The 14,989-nt window shown below is 45.2% G+C and overlaps 1 protein-coding gene and 1 long non-coding RNA gene across 4 annotated transcripts in view; one reads left to right on the top strand and one right to left on the bottom strand.

The window, feature by feature from the left end:
* The window catches only part of LOC142009772 (uncharacterized), a 48,742-nt gene that overhangs the window by 25,510 nt on the left and 8,243 nt on the right, over positions 1-14,989 (top strand). The window contains exon 2 of the long non-coding RNA XR_012644560.1: positions 6,181-6,260. This is a non-coding gene — a long non-coding RNA (uncharacterized LOC142009772). The remainder of the gene's footprint in view (positions 1-6,180; positions 6,261-14,989) is intronic.
* NOD1 (nucleotide binding oligomerization domain containing 1) overlaps positions 1-14,989 on the bottom strand; it is a 44,639-nt gene that overhangs the window by 12,552 nt on the left and 17,098 nt on the right. For 2 of the 3 annotated variants that reach the window (XM_074988317.1, XM_074988316.1), the window contains exons 4-8: positions 11,950-13,753; positions 8,951-9,034; positions 5,115-5,198; positions 4,104-4,187; positions 2,934-3,017 (exon numbers count right to left, since the gene is read on the bottom strand). In XM_074988317.1, coding sequence (XP_074844418.1) covers positions 2,934-3,017; positions 4,104-4,187; positions 5,115-5,198; positions 8,951-9,034; positions 11,950-13,753 — 2,140 coding nt within the window. The remainder of the gene's footprint in view (positions 1-2,933; positions 3,018-4,103; positions 4,188-5,114; positions 5,199-8,950; positions 9,035-11,949; positions 13,754-14,989) is intronic. The other variant, XR_012644559.1, reaches the window with a different exon arrangement.

Consider the following 14,989-nt stretch of genomic DNA (forward strand, 5'->3'; position numbering starts at 1 on the left):
AGTAGCTGGAACAAGATTAAAATACTCAAGGGTCAGAATATAATTTCTTAATTTAAGAACCATGAATTAGGAATGATTATTGACCTGGATGTAGGAATAGAGAACATACTGATCAAACTTGCAAGTGACACAGAACTAAGGAAGAGTTACCAAATCAGAGCTAAAATTCAGTTCAGAGATAAAATTCGGGGATCTTAATAAACTGTTGAACTGGGCTATAGACAAGATTTGACATTCAATAAAGAGGAATTTAAAGCTACACATAGGCAGGAAAAACCAGATGCAAAGATGCAGAATGGAGGATAACTGGGTTGCAGCAGTACTGCTGAGAAGGACCTGAGAGTTGTGGAGGATCACAGCATTAGTCACCAGTATGATGATGTTGCAGAAAAAGCAAATGCAGGTTTAGGCTATATCAACAGTGGCACAGCATGGCAGGTGCTAGTACTGCTCTGCTCAGTGTGGTTAGGCCTCAGCTGGAGAACTGTGCCCACCTTTGGTCTCCAATGTTTAGAAAGATGTAGAGGATCCAGCCACTAGGAACAAAGATGATCAAAGAGATGAATGCAAGCCAGGCACGCAAAGGCTGAAGGCCCACGGGTATGTTCAATTTGGAAAAGAGGAGAGTTTAAAAGGATGGCAGAATGGTGATCCTCAAATACTTGAAAGTTGGAGGAAAGTTCTTGTCTCCTGCCACAGAGAACAGGGCAAGAGGCAGTGGGTTCAAACAACAGCATCATGGATTTAAAATTAAATCATAGGCAAAAATTCTGAAGTGTAAGAACAGCAGGGCATTGGAACAGCCTCAGGAGGCTGGCAAAGCTCCTTTACTAGGGATTTCAAAAAGCAGCTGGATGGCTCGAGTACCACAAGCCCTGCATCTTGGCAGGGGGATAGGCTAGCTGACCCTTGTGTTCCTTTATTATTCCTGTGGTTCTAAGAAGGAGGTGGCTGCAGGTGCAATGGCAGAATTCAGACTGTACATGCACACTTGTACTGACTGGTTCCCGTCCAGGCACATCATCACTTTTACTTCTGTAAGCACTAAATTCCTGAACAAATTCATTCCACAGCAACAGTGCCCAGGCCAGCAAAACCCAGGTTTAACGCTGGCTCAAGGTGTACCACGCTCGGGCAGGGGTGAAGGTAGCTTAAAATGTCTCCCAGGTAGTATCATATTGGAGCCCAGGTCATTGCCAGCTCTTTAAAGAGCTCCCCTCTGGCTTTTGCTGCAGCTCATCCAGCTCTTGCCAGAGCTGCGCACGATGGCATACCCGTTTACTTCCACCTCTGCACTCGGGAGCAGGCTTCTGGAGGAATTCTGCAGCGGGAAGAAGGTGGCTCTCTGAGGTACCTTTTATACTTCAACAAAAATCTAGGTCACTGCAGCCGTTCCTCACTGAGCGTCGTTTCGGGCAGTCATCTGCCCAGAGAAACCAGGGCAAACAACAGCAGCCAGCTCTCCAGAGATCCCCAGTGTCTTAATCCCTACTTCTCCGCTGAAGAAATTAGTGAAGGGCGCCATCTTGTGGGGAAAGCAAGTAAGACTATTTGCTCTCAGCTTCAAGAAAGAGTCATGGAATTGACTGCAACTAGGAGTCAAAATGAAAGTAAATGAACCAAAACAAAAGGGGGGAAGGGGACACATGCACTGAAACTAGGAAGTGGCAATGAAAGTCTTTTTACAGTTCAGAGAGAACTGAAAGCATTGAAGCACATATGTAGGAGTTGAGTCTTGAGATTTACAACGCTAGCTTCCCCTCAAAGCTCTCTGCCAATTTCAAACATTGTAGTGCTTTTCAATAGTAGTTGCAAGCTTAGATACAGAACTTCACGGCTACCACCCTCTGGCAAATCATAGCCCAGCTGTGCAAACAGTTAACAAAGACATGATTCCTGCCCTGTAGAGTTTACAGTCTGAGGCTATGTCTGCACTAGCACTTTTGCCAGTAAAATCGTATCACTCATGGATATGAAAAGACACCCCCGACTGACATAAGTTACACCAACAGAAGCACCAGTGTGGACACTCTGCTGCCAACATAGCTACCACTGCTCGTTGGGGGTGGTTAATTGTGATGATGGGAGAGCTGTCTCCCATCGGCTTACAGCACTATACCAGAAATCTTAGCAGAGGTGCAGCTGTATCACTGCAAGGTCTCTATGTAGACACACCCTAAGAAATAGTACTGAAGCTGCTTGTTTCTTCTCCACATGCTTTACTAGTACGCAGCGCACCAGGGGCCTGTTTCCTCACCACCCTGTGGCCTGTGCCATCACTTGCACGATTACAAAGTGGTGCCAAGTGTCAGCAAGTGAGAATGGTACCAGCCTGCTGGCTCTTTGCATGGGTTTGAGGGATCATGGAAGGCAGCAGACAGGAAACACTAGGCCTGCAATGTCCAATATGCTTTCCGTTAGCCACATGTGGTGCCCTGGCCCCTACAGTGTGGTGGAATGTGGCTCCTTAGAGCAGCAGACGTGCAGTGCGCTTTACTTGCTCTGTGCCCCACCGCTTGGTGGGAGAAGCGCGTGGTGGTGGCAACAGCTCCTCCTGCAGCCCCAGCAGCTGCAGCCCTGTGGCCCCAGGCACGGCTCTGGTGAGTCGCTGGCAATTTGTGTGGCAGGGGGCGGGGCGGGGCGGGGCCAGCCTGTGACAATCCTTAAATTTCCATTGGACACCACTGCTCCAGGCTGTAACTAGGGATCATTACAAGAGAAAATGACAAATACACAAATGACAACCTGCCTGGTGACTGAGAATCCCACGAGATCACAGGCCACAGGCTGGCTGCTTGTTTGACTCAGTGGCTTGTCAGCCTTCAGAAGACAGGCTGCGTTACTGACCGACGCCTCAGACAAAGCCCCCCCAGATCAGCGCTGACTTCAAAGCACATTGGAAAGACGGGTGTTCTGCAAAGACCATTGATTACCTCACATTTGTTAAGGTGGGGTGATTCCTGATCGCCTCTGCAAACGCCATGGCTCCTTCATCTCCTACCTGGTTACCCCACATCCTGGCGAGGTAGGAAAGAGAAATACAAGACATGGATCTAGTGCCACCCTTATCACACCTCCCAGTGACCTTCTACTACTGACCACAGTTCCAAGACTGGGAGGGACCTGATCCCCTTCACTCCTATGGATCCTCACAGGGTCCATTTCCAGCACCTTGCAGGGCTGCGCCCTAAGGGATCAATTCTGTTCTAGAGGCACAGCCCAGAGTGAGCACTAGGGGAGAGTTTGCTTCAGTGGGCATCTCCCCTAGACTGCGCTGGGAGCCGCCTGCAGACTACACCTCTCTTAGGACACTTTCCCATGTGGACACTGATCCTGGTGCAGAGGGGAGGTCCTAAGGTGAGGGAAGGGCATGGAGACTGAGTCCCACTGCCGCAGGTTCTGTCCCACCTGCCTGGCCCAGCTCCCTGCTGTGGGCATTGTGACCTGATGTGCGGGATTTGACCCAGCCATGAGAAGCAGTTGTCGTATCAATAACAGACTGCCAATGGAGAGTCCCTGACATTTCAGTCAGCGGCAGTCTGCTTTTGAGATGCCAACAGCTCCTTGGCCTGGAGTGGCGATGATCGCATTCTCACCATTTTATCGTCACACGTTCTGAGGACAGAGCGCCTGCAGCGCGGGTTTAGTTGCACTGGCACAAGGAGCCTCTCCTCTTACACGTCCTGTATAGCTTGGGTGAGAACCAGGCACTGCTACAGTCTCTGCACACCGGCTAAGAGGGAGACTGCACTAAACACCCCAAAGGATGCAAGGAAGAGACAGGACGATGGTCCCTCCACCCACACAAGCTCAGGGCTGCAGGGGTGGGTGCTGCTGCAGGTTGTTGATGCCCCCTGGGCAAGGTAAGGAGGAATTAGCTGTGGGAAAGGATGCTGGTCTTCGATTCTGGGACCTCCACGTGCCCTCCACAGGTAAACGCCTAGTTTGCCTACATACCAATTAGGCCCTAACCCTCTGGAAGCTGCCATTCCTACGCTCAATGGGCCCAGGTTTTCAGCTGCTGCAAACTGTTGCAGCTCCTTTGCAAGCCCCTGGTGATGTCATGTTTAGTATCCCACCAGGCAGTAACTAGCTTTACTTACCCAATTTCAAACATCGTTTTGCTCTTCTGGATCGCCAGGGCAAGGCATTTCCCTCCTTCGCTGGTTATCTTGTTTGCTCCTATTCTGCAGGAAAATATATTCACTATCAAGATGAAACTCTCAAAGGAAACAAAAACCTAATTATACAGCTATTTGAACCTCAGCTTAGACACAGACCGTAACAGCTGACTCCTATGAATAGATAACGGAGGAGGTCAATTACAATTACAACAAATTTCCATGGACTAAAATGTTGCACACATTCACACTTTTGGTTACAAGGTCTCAGACCCAAAGGATTATTCTAGGCTGCACAATTTAGGGCCAAGTCTGCAAAACAAGTTAGCAGAGCTGTAACTAGAATTCAAGCATTCTTCATGCCCAGTACTGTGTTCACTACCTCTGGTGGCTTTTGTTAACTCTTTTCACTTTCTATGGTAAACACAAGCAACAAGTTAAGGTAGCTTAAGCTTAGGATGAAAATTGGTGCTGTGCATGGCTAAGCACCTTTGTGGGTGTTCCCTGTAACCAATGGTAATGATTCACATACCGGTTTTGGCTAATTCCCTCACTGAAATGCAATACTAACATATAGCCCTTCCCTTTACCAATGAAAAATTCAGGCCCAAACACACCTGAAATTAGTTACAATGAGGCAAATTTATTCCTAAGCAGAAGTCACAGGACAAAGTTTATGAGCTACTAAAGTCCCTCTCCAGCACTACAAACAGGATATAAGTGGAGTAGAGGTACTGTGCTGACCCTCTGCATCAGGGTGAATGCATCCCACCATGCAAGCAGTCTGTAATAAAGATTAAGCATTAAAGGACTGCATGCAGAGAAGTCATTGTTAGAATATTGTAGCTACGTAACTTTGCAAACCCCCTTTTGGTCAAATCTGCACATATTTTCTTTTATTGAAGAAAGAAACTTTTCTCTTTTTCCCCTTTAAAGTTGATGTACCCTAATTAGGGTACCATAGAGCATAATAAGGAAAAATCCTGGACGTACTTCACATACGTGAGCGTTGAACATTCTTCAATGAGTCTTGCAACGTATTTGGCTCCAACATCCGTAATCTGGTTGTTGTACAAGCTTAAAGAAAAATTGTGATTGTAAAACCAGAGTATTTTCTGCTGTTACCTGAATATATACAATCTGGATGTTTCTGGTACATGCATTATTTGTCTTTATGAGGGTCTTCTACAAGGATTTAAATATTTCTTTTTAGTGAGGGGGTACTAATTTAATATAGAACTATAAAATGTAAGACGACCAGACTGGGATTTACTTGAAGGAAAGTGTTTATATATTAAAAGAAATGTAAATGATTTCTTCCAGCAAACCTTACCTCAATTTTTGTGCCAATATGAAAATATTTTTAAATAAAAGCTATGAAGCCAGTAGCCATACACAATATATATACCTGGCTGGACCTGCTGCTTACAAACAGGGAGGAACTAATAGGGAAGGTAGAGGTGGGGAACAACCTGGGAAGCAGTGATCATGACATGGTAGACTTCAGGATCCTGACCAAAGGAAGGAAAGAGAGCAGCAAATTACACACCTTGGACTTCAGAAATGCAGACTTTGACTCCTTCAGGAACCTGATGGGCAGAATCCCCTGGGATGCTACCATGAAGGGAAAAGGAGTCCAGGAAAACTGGCAGTATTTTAAGGAAGCTCTATTGAAGGCACAGAAAGAAACTGTCCCAGTGCACAGCAAGAGAAGAAAATATGGTAGGAGACCAGGCTGGCTTAATGGGGAAATCCTTGGAAAACTTAGGCAACAAAAAGGGAGCTTATAAAAAGTGGTAACTGGGACAGATGTCTAGGGAGGGATATAAATGTATAGCTCGAGAATGTAGGGGAGTTATCAGGAAGGCAAAAGCGCAACTGGAATTGCAACTCACGAGGGATGTGAAGGATAACAAGAAAAGTTTCTGCAGGCATGTTACCAAGAAAAAAGTGATCAGAGAGGGCGTGGGGCCCCTACTGGATAAGGGAGGCAGCCCAGTGACAGATGATGTAGGGAAAGCTGAAGTACTTAATGCTTTCTTTGCCTCTGTCTTCACAGACAAAGACAGCTCCCGGACTAATGCGATAAGTGATGCATTGTGGGATGAAGGTGGACAGCCTTTGGTGGGGAAAGAACAGGTAAGGAGCTATCTAAAAAAGCTAAATGTACATAAATCGATGGGCCCGGACCTAATTCATCCTTGGGTTCTGAGGAACTTGGCGTATGTTGTTGATGAGTCCTTGGCCGTTATCTTTGAAAAGTCGTGGAGATCGGGAGAGATCCCGGATGATTGGAAAAAGGCAAATGTAGTGCCCATCTTTAAAAAAGGGAAGAAGGATGATCCAGGGAACTATGGGCCGGTCAGTCTTACATCAGTCCCTGGAAAAATCATGGAGGGGCTCCTCAAGGAAGTCATTTTCAGGCACTTGAACGAGGGGAGAGTGATCAGGAACAGTCAGCATAGATTCATGAAGGGCAAGTCATGCCTGACCAATCTGATTAGTTTCTACGATGAGATAACTGGCTCTGTGGATAGGGGAAAAAATCAATGGATGTGATTTATCTTGACTTTAGCAAAGCTTTTGATATGGTCTCCCACAATACTCTTGTTGGCAAGTTAAAGGAATGTGGATTGGATAAATGGACAGTAAGATGGATAGAAAGCTGGCTCGAAAGTCAGGCCCAGATAGTAGTGATCAACGGCTCAATGTAGGAATGGTGGTTGGTTTCTAGTGGAGTGCCCCAATGTTCAGTTCTGGGTCCTGTTCTGTTCAACATATTTATCAATGACCTGGATGAGGGGTTGGATTGCACCTTCAGCAAGTTTGTGGATGACACTAAGCTAGGGGGAGAGGTAGATACGCTGGAGGGTAAGGACAGGGTCCAGACTGACTTAGACAAATTGGAAGACTGGGCTGCAAGAAATCTGATGAGGTTCAATAAGGACAAGTGCAGAGTCCTGCACTTGGGCTGGAAGAATCCCAAGCATTGTTACAGGCTGGGGTCTGACTGGCTTGGTAGTAGTTTAGCAGAAAAGGACCTGGGAGTTGTAGTGGATGAGAAGATGGACATGAGTCAACAGTGTGCCGTTGTAGCCAAGACAGCTAATGGAATATTAGGTTGTAGCAAGAGGAGCGTTGCCAGTAGATCCAGAGAAGTGATTGTTCCTCTTTATTCGGCTTTGGTGAGGCTGCATCTGGAGTACTGTGTCCAGTTCTGGGCCCCCAATTATAGGAAGGATGGGGATACACTGGAGACGGTCCAGTGGAGGGCGACCAAAATAATTAGGGGGCTGGAGCATATGACTTATGAAGAAAGGTTGAGGGAATTGGGACTGTTTAGTCTGCAGAAGAGAAGACTGAGGGGGGACTTGATAACAGCCTTCAACTTACTGAAGGGAGGCTGGAGAGAGGCTGTTCACAGTGGTCATGGATGGCAGAACACGGAACAATGGTCTCAAGTTGAGGTTGGAAAGGTCCAGGTTGAACATTAGGAAAAACTTTTTCACTAGGAGGGTGGTGAAGCATTGGAATGGTCTACCCAGGGAAGCAATGGAGTCTCCATCCCTGGAGGTGTTTAAGTCTCAGCTTGACAAAGCCCTGGTGGGGCTGATGGGTTTGGTCCTGCTTAGAGCAGGGGGCTGGTCTCGATGGCTTTTTTAGGTCTCTTCCAGCTCTATTGTTCTATGATTCTATGATTCTTTTATTAGAATCATGAAATTCCGCTGAAATATATCCTGTTCCCTGGATTGTAAGGTCTGAGTACTGGGTAGGTACACTGGGAATTCGGCATTGGTAGTAGGAAGCATATTCTTGGGACTTTAGTTCACTCTTCATGAAGTAATTTTTATGCCACTATTTAATGAAAAGTAGCAAGTAACCACGACCCCAAACTTGACTAAAAACTCATTGCCTGTGTCTACACTACAAAAAGAACTTTGAAGCTGAGCATCTATACACCCCCTACTTTGAAGTTAAACTTTGAAGTAGGGCACTACTCCATTCCCAGGAATGGAGTAAGGACTTCGAAGTTAACTTCAAAGTAAGGGAACATGAATGTAGGTTCTGTGATGGCTGCTTTGATGTAGTGCCTAACTTCGAAGATAGTTCCTAGTGTAGAAGCACCCATCTTTTTTTAAATTGTTCAGGATGCCTTGCATGGATAAGTGTGGTTACACAAATAGATCCAATACCCCGTCCCCTTGAAAGAAGACCCTTTCACACCCCTTCTCTCTTGTAAGCTGTATCTACTTTGTATAGAAGAAAGAAATAACTGAACTAGAGGTACATAAGGATAAACAAGGTCAGGCATTAGCTGCAAAACTGAACACACCTGAGCAGCATTACAACATGAGCAAGGTTTGCTCTTGGTAGGAGTCCATCCTGCAATCAGGGAGGAGAGGAGAACTCATACATGGGGAAATGGCCGTCCCTCTCCTGCCATGCCGTCACATGGGATGCCTGCACCACATATCACTATACTGTGATACAAAACGGTGTCTTACAGCAAATGCCAGGGGCAGGTTCGGTAAACTAATGGTAAGTCTACATTGTGATTGGCTGGCCCAGGTCAGCTGATTCAGGCTCAAGCTGCAGGGCTACAAAATTGCACTGAAAACACGCAGGCTCAGCCCAGGGCCCTGTAATCCCAAGTCAGCTAACCAGGCCAGTTACATGCCTTTTACTGCAGCACAGATGTGCCCTAATGGGGCCTGCGTTTCTATCCTGTAGTTGCTGGTGTCCTGGCTGTCAGTGCTGAGCGGTCATTCAGGGTGAAAGGTGCTGTCATGTACCAATTATCTCTTGTGTTGTTCCACACTGATACGTACCCCAAGAAAGTCACAATTTTGTACTTGGAGAGCTCATCGTACAGAACTCTTACTCCATGATCAGTGATCTGGTTAACACTCAGCCTAAAAAAAGAAAGCAGGAAATGGTTTGCTGATTAACTCAGATTGCGAAGGGTTCCCCAGCCACAGCATATTCTATGGCTTCCTCTGCTGGAGACCTATACCTTTTCCTCTGACATTTTCATAGAGCCTCAGACCTCAATGTATAAAAGCCATTAACAGAAATGTGAGTTCACTTTTAAGAAACTTGTACTTTAAAAAACCCATAGAGCTCCCAACTGATGCTCTGTATGCTGTACGCAGAATTAAAAACAGAAACATTCAGTAGATCAATAGATAATGAGAAGTCCTCTGGCACCTTATAGACTAATATATTTTGGAGCATAAGCTTTCGTGGGCAAAGACCCACGTCATCAGCAGATCTTTGACCTCGAAAACTTACGTTCCAAAATATGTTAGCCTATAAGGTGCCACAGGACTTGTTGTTGTTTTTGAAGATACAGATTAACTTGGCTACCCCTCTGATACAGAGCACAGACAGAATCCCATCTCCCCCCCAGTTTACTGTAATTACAGGAGATGCTCTTCTTCATTTCCTACTTGATACCTATCCCAAGAAAACCCACCTCCTCAGCAGGCTTCCCCATACTCAGTGAAAGCCTATAAAACAGTTGTGTATAGAAGCAAGTTCTAAAGGTCATGACGTGCGCGAGTGAAGTATGACGAAAACAGAATTTCCACCCCACAGGAAATTCTGAAATTTCTTTTTTGTCCTGAATCGGGACAAAAAAGTCAAAGCACTGAATTTTCTCATGAAACAAAATACTCCAAAATATTTTGTTTGAGAAAAAAATCAGAACATTTTAATTCAACTTTATCATTTTTATTGTAACGTATAATACAAGAGTTGAAGGGAGTAACTTGAATTCTTTTCATCTTATCAAAATGAAGAGTTTAGTATTTTCTGTTAAATGTCATCGAAATTAACATGCTCCTCTGAACCTTTTCAATTTCTAGAAATCACCCGTTTCCAACATAAAACTGATCCACTGGAAAAATCTGACCAGCGCCATTTGTGGAACAAGCTCTAATGCCAAGAATTTGTCTACACAGCAGTGTATCACAGCTTATCAAGCTGTGAACTGTAGAGCATGTTAACTTGTTGTGCTGTAAACAGCCTCACACAGACCCTGCTGGCATGAATTAACAGGTAATGAGAAGTAGGTAGCTTTTCATTCACGTCAGCAGAATCTGCATTTAATTTTTTCCATCTATGGGGGGAATAAATTTTTTTACATGCACCAAGGCAGGTGCAGATGTGCATCACTAGTAAAAACACTTGCTGCTGGCTGCAGGCATTGTGCTAATCACCTGAGCGGCATGTGAATCTTTCCTGGGTCACCGCCCAAGTACTCAGCTTACAGGGAACACTGGTTCCAGCACAACCCTGTAGCATGCCATATAAATTCACATGCCCCCGGAGTCTGCACTGCGCTGCCATGCAGACAAGCCTTGCCACTAGGCCACTCCTGCTTATTCCAGGAGGTCAGTAGTTTGCTCACTCAGAGGCATTCATCAGCAAATCAGAGGAGTTTGCTTCTGTTCAAATGACTCCCTGTGACATTAGGTTTTATGGTTGCAAACGTCATTTTCTCTAACACAGGAATGAAGCAATGGAAATGGTGGGCCTCATGCCAGTTTGAGCCATGTTAACAGAAGAGGCGCACTTCTCTGATCAGCCTTTGCGACACTTGGCAGATCCCTGCCACTAGCACATTTTAAAGCCAGGACAGGCTCTCGTAAATTTTCAGGTAAGGCAAGCATGACCAGCAGGTACTTCTCATTCCCTGCTCCCCCTCCACTCCCACCCCTACCTCACAGAACCTGGCTCCCCCTTCACTCCCACCCCTATACTTTCTCACAGCACCTGGCCCACTTTCAAAACAATCTGAGATGGGCCCCACATCAAGACCACAGACCTAAACACCCCAAACTTCTGGTGGCATTTTTTGCACTCTGGATTCAAAATTCACACAGCTGGTACCTACGGCTACCCTACCTTTCACTCACGCCCCAAAAGGGCTGGAACTGGCAAACTACAGGATGTTCAAAACTCTGATCCAAATTTTGCACCTTCGGACTGCCTCCACTTAAGATACTGAGGTGATCATTCTGAAACAACAAGCAGTCCTGTGGCACCTTAGAGACTAAGCAATTTATTAGGTCATGAGCTTTTGTGGGTGTACTCCAATCATCCAAAGAGTGGGTTTTACCCAAGAAAGCTCATGACCTAATAAACTGGTTAATCTCTAAGGTGCCACAGGAGTGCTTGTTATTTGTATCAGAGTGGGAGCCATGTTAGTCTGAATATCCAGAAACAAGTAGTCGTCCTGTGGCACCTTAGAGATTAACGGATTGACTATAAGAGAGTTCAAAGAAGAGCTAGATAAAATCATGGAGGTTAGGTCCATAAAAGGCTATTAGCCAGAGGGTAGGAATGGTGTCCCTGGCCTCTGTTTGTCAGAGGCTGGAGATGGATGGCAGGAGACAAGTTGCTTGATCATTGTCTTCAGTCCATCCCCTCTGGGGCACCTGGCACTGGCCCATTGGCACACAGGATGCTGCACTAGACGGATCTTTGGTCTGACCTACTAAAGGCCGTTCTTATGTTATGTTAGATATTTTGGAGCAAAAGCTTTCATGGGCAAAGACCTGCTTCGTCAGCGGGCACGAAAGCTTGCGCTCCCGAATATCTGTTAGTCTATAAGGTGCCACAGGACAACTTATTATTATTTGTGACACTGTAAACTAACATGGCTACCCCTCTTAGATTCAGAAGGATTTAAAAGCTGCACATTGTTTATTTCCAGGAGCAACTGGTGCCCTTGGCCCCCTTAAAATTTAAAGAGTTTCTGTATGTTTAATGCTTATACTGTTCAATAAATCTAGAGCAATAGCCACCTGGCACAAGAGCCTACCTGATCACTGCCAGCTTATTAAAACAAGGTAGAAGTTGCTTTACTCCATAGTCGTTGATATTATTGTTGTCTAGATCCAGGCCCAGATGTTTCCGAAAGTGCTGCATAACAAAGGAAAGGGCACTGCAGTCTGCCGAGTAGGCATTGCAATAGGTGAGTTTGATGTAGTTGGCCCTCATGCCCCTGACAGTCTGCTTGGCTAGCTTTTCGTTTTGAGTCTCATAAATGCACCTCAGCATCCAAATAAAGTTGGGCATGACCTGAATCTGTTTATAATCCTTAAGCCTTGCTCGCAACAGATTCCGCATATGAAATTTCATGCTGTCTAAGAGATAAGTGATGAGTGCATTTCTTTTCCTTTTAATGGCTGCAGGTGAGACTAAATGTCTGATGAGCTTTTCCTTGTCTTTGGAAAGCAGACCACAGAGAAAAAGATTGGTAAAGTGAAAGTGTTCTCTGTTCCGGAAAGGATCTTCTCCAATGGTGTGATGACGGAACCACGAAATAGGAAGACAAGTAGACTGGTCAGTTTCTGTGGAAGAGCACTCTGTGAAAAACCGAAGTAATTCCTTTGTACCCATTTTCTCCTCAGTAATTAGGAACAAAGCTGTAAAAAAAGACTGCAAGGTCAAGTGCAAGAATTCATAAGAGGACTGGTCTCCACAGCCACCACAATCATGAACTGTCCTGAGGAATCCCAGCTGCAAATCCTGCTCTGATATGTTCAAGGATTCGACTTCCTCCTGGTCAAAGATAAAGAAAGACTTCTCCATCCCCATGTGTGCTATTCTGCCGAAGAAGAAGAGAGCTTCCTTTTTTGACCTGAAGGTCTCCACTTGACTTCTGGTGTTCTTCTTCAGCAAACTTGTTTTCTGAGTTCGGTTCAAGTGAACTTCAGTCATGAGCAAAAAAACATCTGTGAGTGTAACAGAGCAGTTTGGAAGCTCGTGACTGTCAAACATGGCACGGAAGTGTTCAAAGCATTTAAAGATAATCCAACAAAACAAAGGCACTGAACACAAACTGCAGAGGCTAGGGTTCGCTTCCAACTGGCTCAGCATCAACACCCGACACTCCTCATCTCTGAAGTAATTCCTACAATATTGCTTTAGGTTATTGCTGGAAAAACCCCGTAGCAGTACTTTCTTCCTAACGATGTTCCGGTGGATCTCAGTTCCCGTCCGTGCTGTCAGAACTTTCTTTGATCCCTTAAGAAGCTTTCCACTGAGAAGATTCACCAACAGGGCAAGTGGATGGGTAGGTTCGTTGGGTGAGCAGATCTCCGGGATGCTGTTCAGGTCAAAGTTGGAATGGATCTCATCAAAGCCATCAAAGGTGAAGAGGACTGCCTGTGGGAAGTGCAGGATGTGGCTGAATACCTCCTCGGGGTCCTGGTCTGGGTAACAGTTGTATTTAAACAGCAGATCCTTCAAACAGATGGTTTCATTCTCCTTAAAACAGCTAAACATCCTGCACCTGAACCGGAAGAAAAATTTGGCACCTACATCCAATTCTCCTCTGGCCCAAAGATTTTGCATCTTTTGTAGCAAAATGGATTTTCCAATACCTGCATCCCCAAAGACATAGATGGTCTCTCCATCTTCATTAATTACGCCAGTTCTATCATCAAACAGATCTTCTAAGCAGCTCACGTAGCCTAGGCTCTCATTGGTATAACTGACCAGCTCAATAAGACTAGCAGCATAGGTTTCTTCCAGCAGCATTTCCTCCTTCTGAGCATAAGACATAACAAACTTTGTGTCTCGTCCCAACTCATGTTTGAGCTTCTGACGATACCTGCTGACTAAAGAGAGAATTTCTTATTAAAAGAGATTGATTTTAACATCAGGGCTACACACTACAAAGTCCTGCTCGGTTTAGGAACTAAGGAGGAATGACTGGCTTCATAGAAGCACTAATGCCTGTGTTTCTTAGGTAAATAAGAGCTTTAGGGTATAGCTAAAACCTGTCTACCTTTTGTCAAATACATGCTGTCTCAAAGTTGCCTTTCCAGAAACAGGGAGATTAGTGAAACTTGGGGTTTTGTACACAGTTTCTAGAAAGGAAAAAGCAGTCAAGTAGCACTTTAAAGACTAGCAAAACAGTTTATTAGGTGAGCTTTTGTGGGACAGACCCATGGTCTGATGAAGTGGGGTCTGTCCCACGAAAGCTCACCTAATAAACTATTTTGCTAGTCTTTAAAGTGCTACTTGACTGCTTTTTGTTTTGATAGTGTATAGACTAGCACAACTCCCTCTCTGTTTCTAGAAAGGCAACTTCAAGATCTTCAGAGAGGCTCTCAGGGATTTTTCCTTTGCTCGTACTGCTTGAATTCCATCCCTTTGATCACCTTTATTGCCTTCACTCCTTGCCTATGTGTTTATTTGATTTAATAATCACCATTCCAGGATCAAGACACTTGCAACAATACTAGATATGTAAAAATAAACAGAAAAGGTGCTAGAAGTTTAGAAAAGAAAACAAAAGCTACATATAGCAAAATATATCTTTAGCTAAATCCACATAACTGTATTCCGATACAGATTGAACAGTTACAGCTCTAATTTACCTCTAATTATCTGCTCAGAGCCCTGTAAGCAGTGGGAGTGTTGGTGATGCTGCTAGACAATATTGATCTCCCACGGTCTGGCAAATTTGCTGGCAAATTTAACACCAGTCAGGTCCTGAGGGTGCCAGACTATAAAGGTTGAGCCTGTACTGAGACTGCGTTGTTGTCAGGCTACACTTCAAGTTAAGATATTTCAGCTATAAGCTGAGTGTTCATGTTAGTTTACTGTGGCTGCTATGGCACAAACCCTACCAAGTGTGCGTGTTTCTCGTTATTTCACTCACGATGGAAACAGTGCCAGATGTACAGCACTCTGTGCTCACATCACACTGTGATCTGGTTAGAACCTCTGATTTCTAAGGCAGGGGTGGGGAATCTATGCTTCCCAGGCCAAATCTGGCCCATGGATTGCTTGGCTCCAGCCCCCGAGGACTGGACTCGCCCCAGCATCAGGGAGCCCACACTGGCATT

This window comes from Carettochelys insculpta, chromosome 2 (assembly GCF_033958435.1).
Source record: "Carettochelys insculpta isolate YL-2023 chromosome 2, ASM3395843v1, whole genome shotgun sequence".
NCBI lineage: Eukaryota > Metazoa > Chordata > Testudines > Carettochelyidae > Carettochelys > Carettochelys insculpta.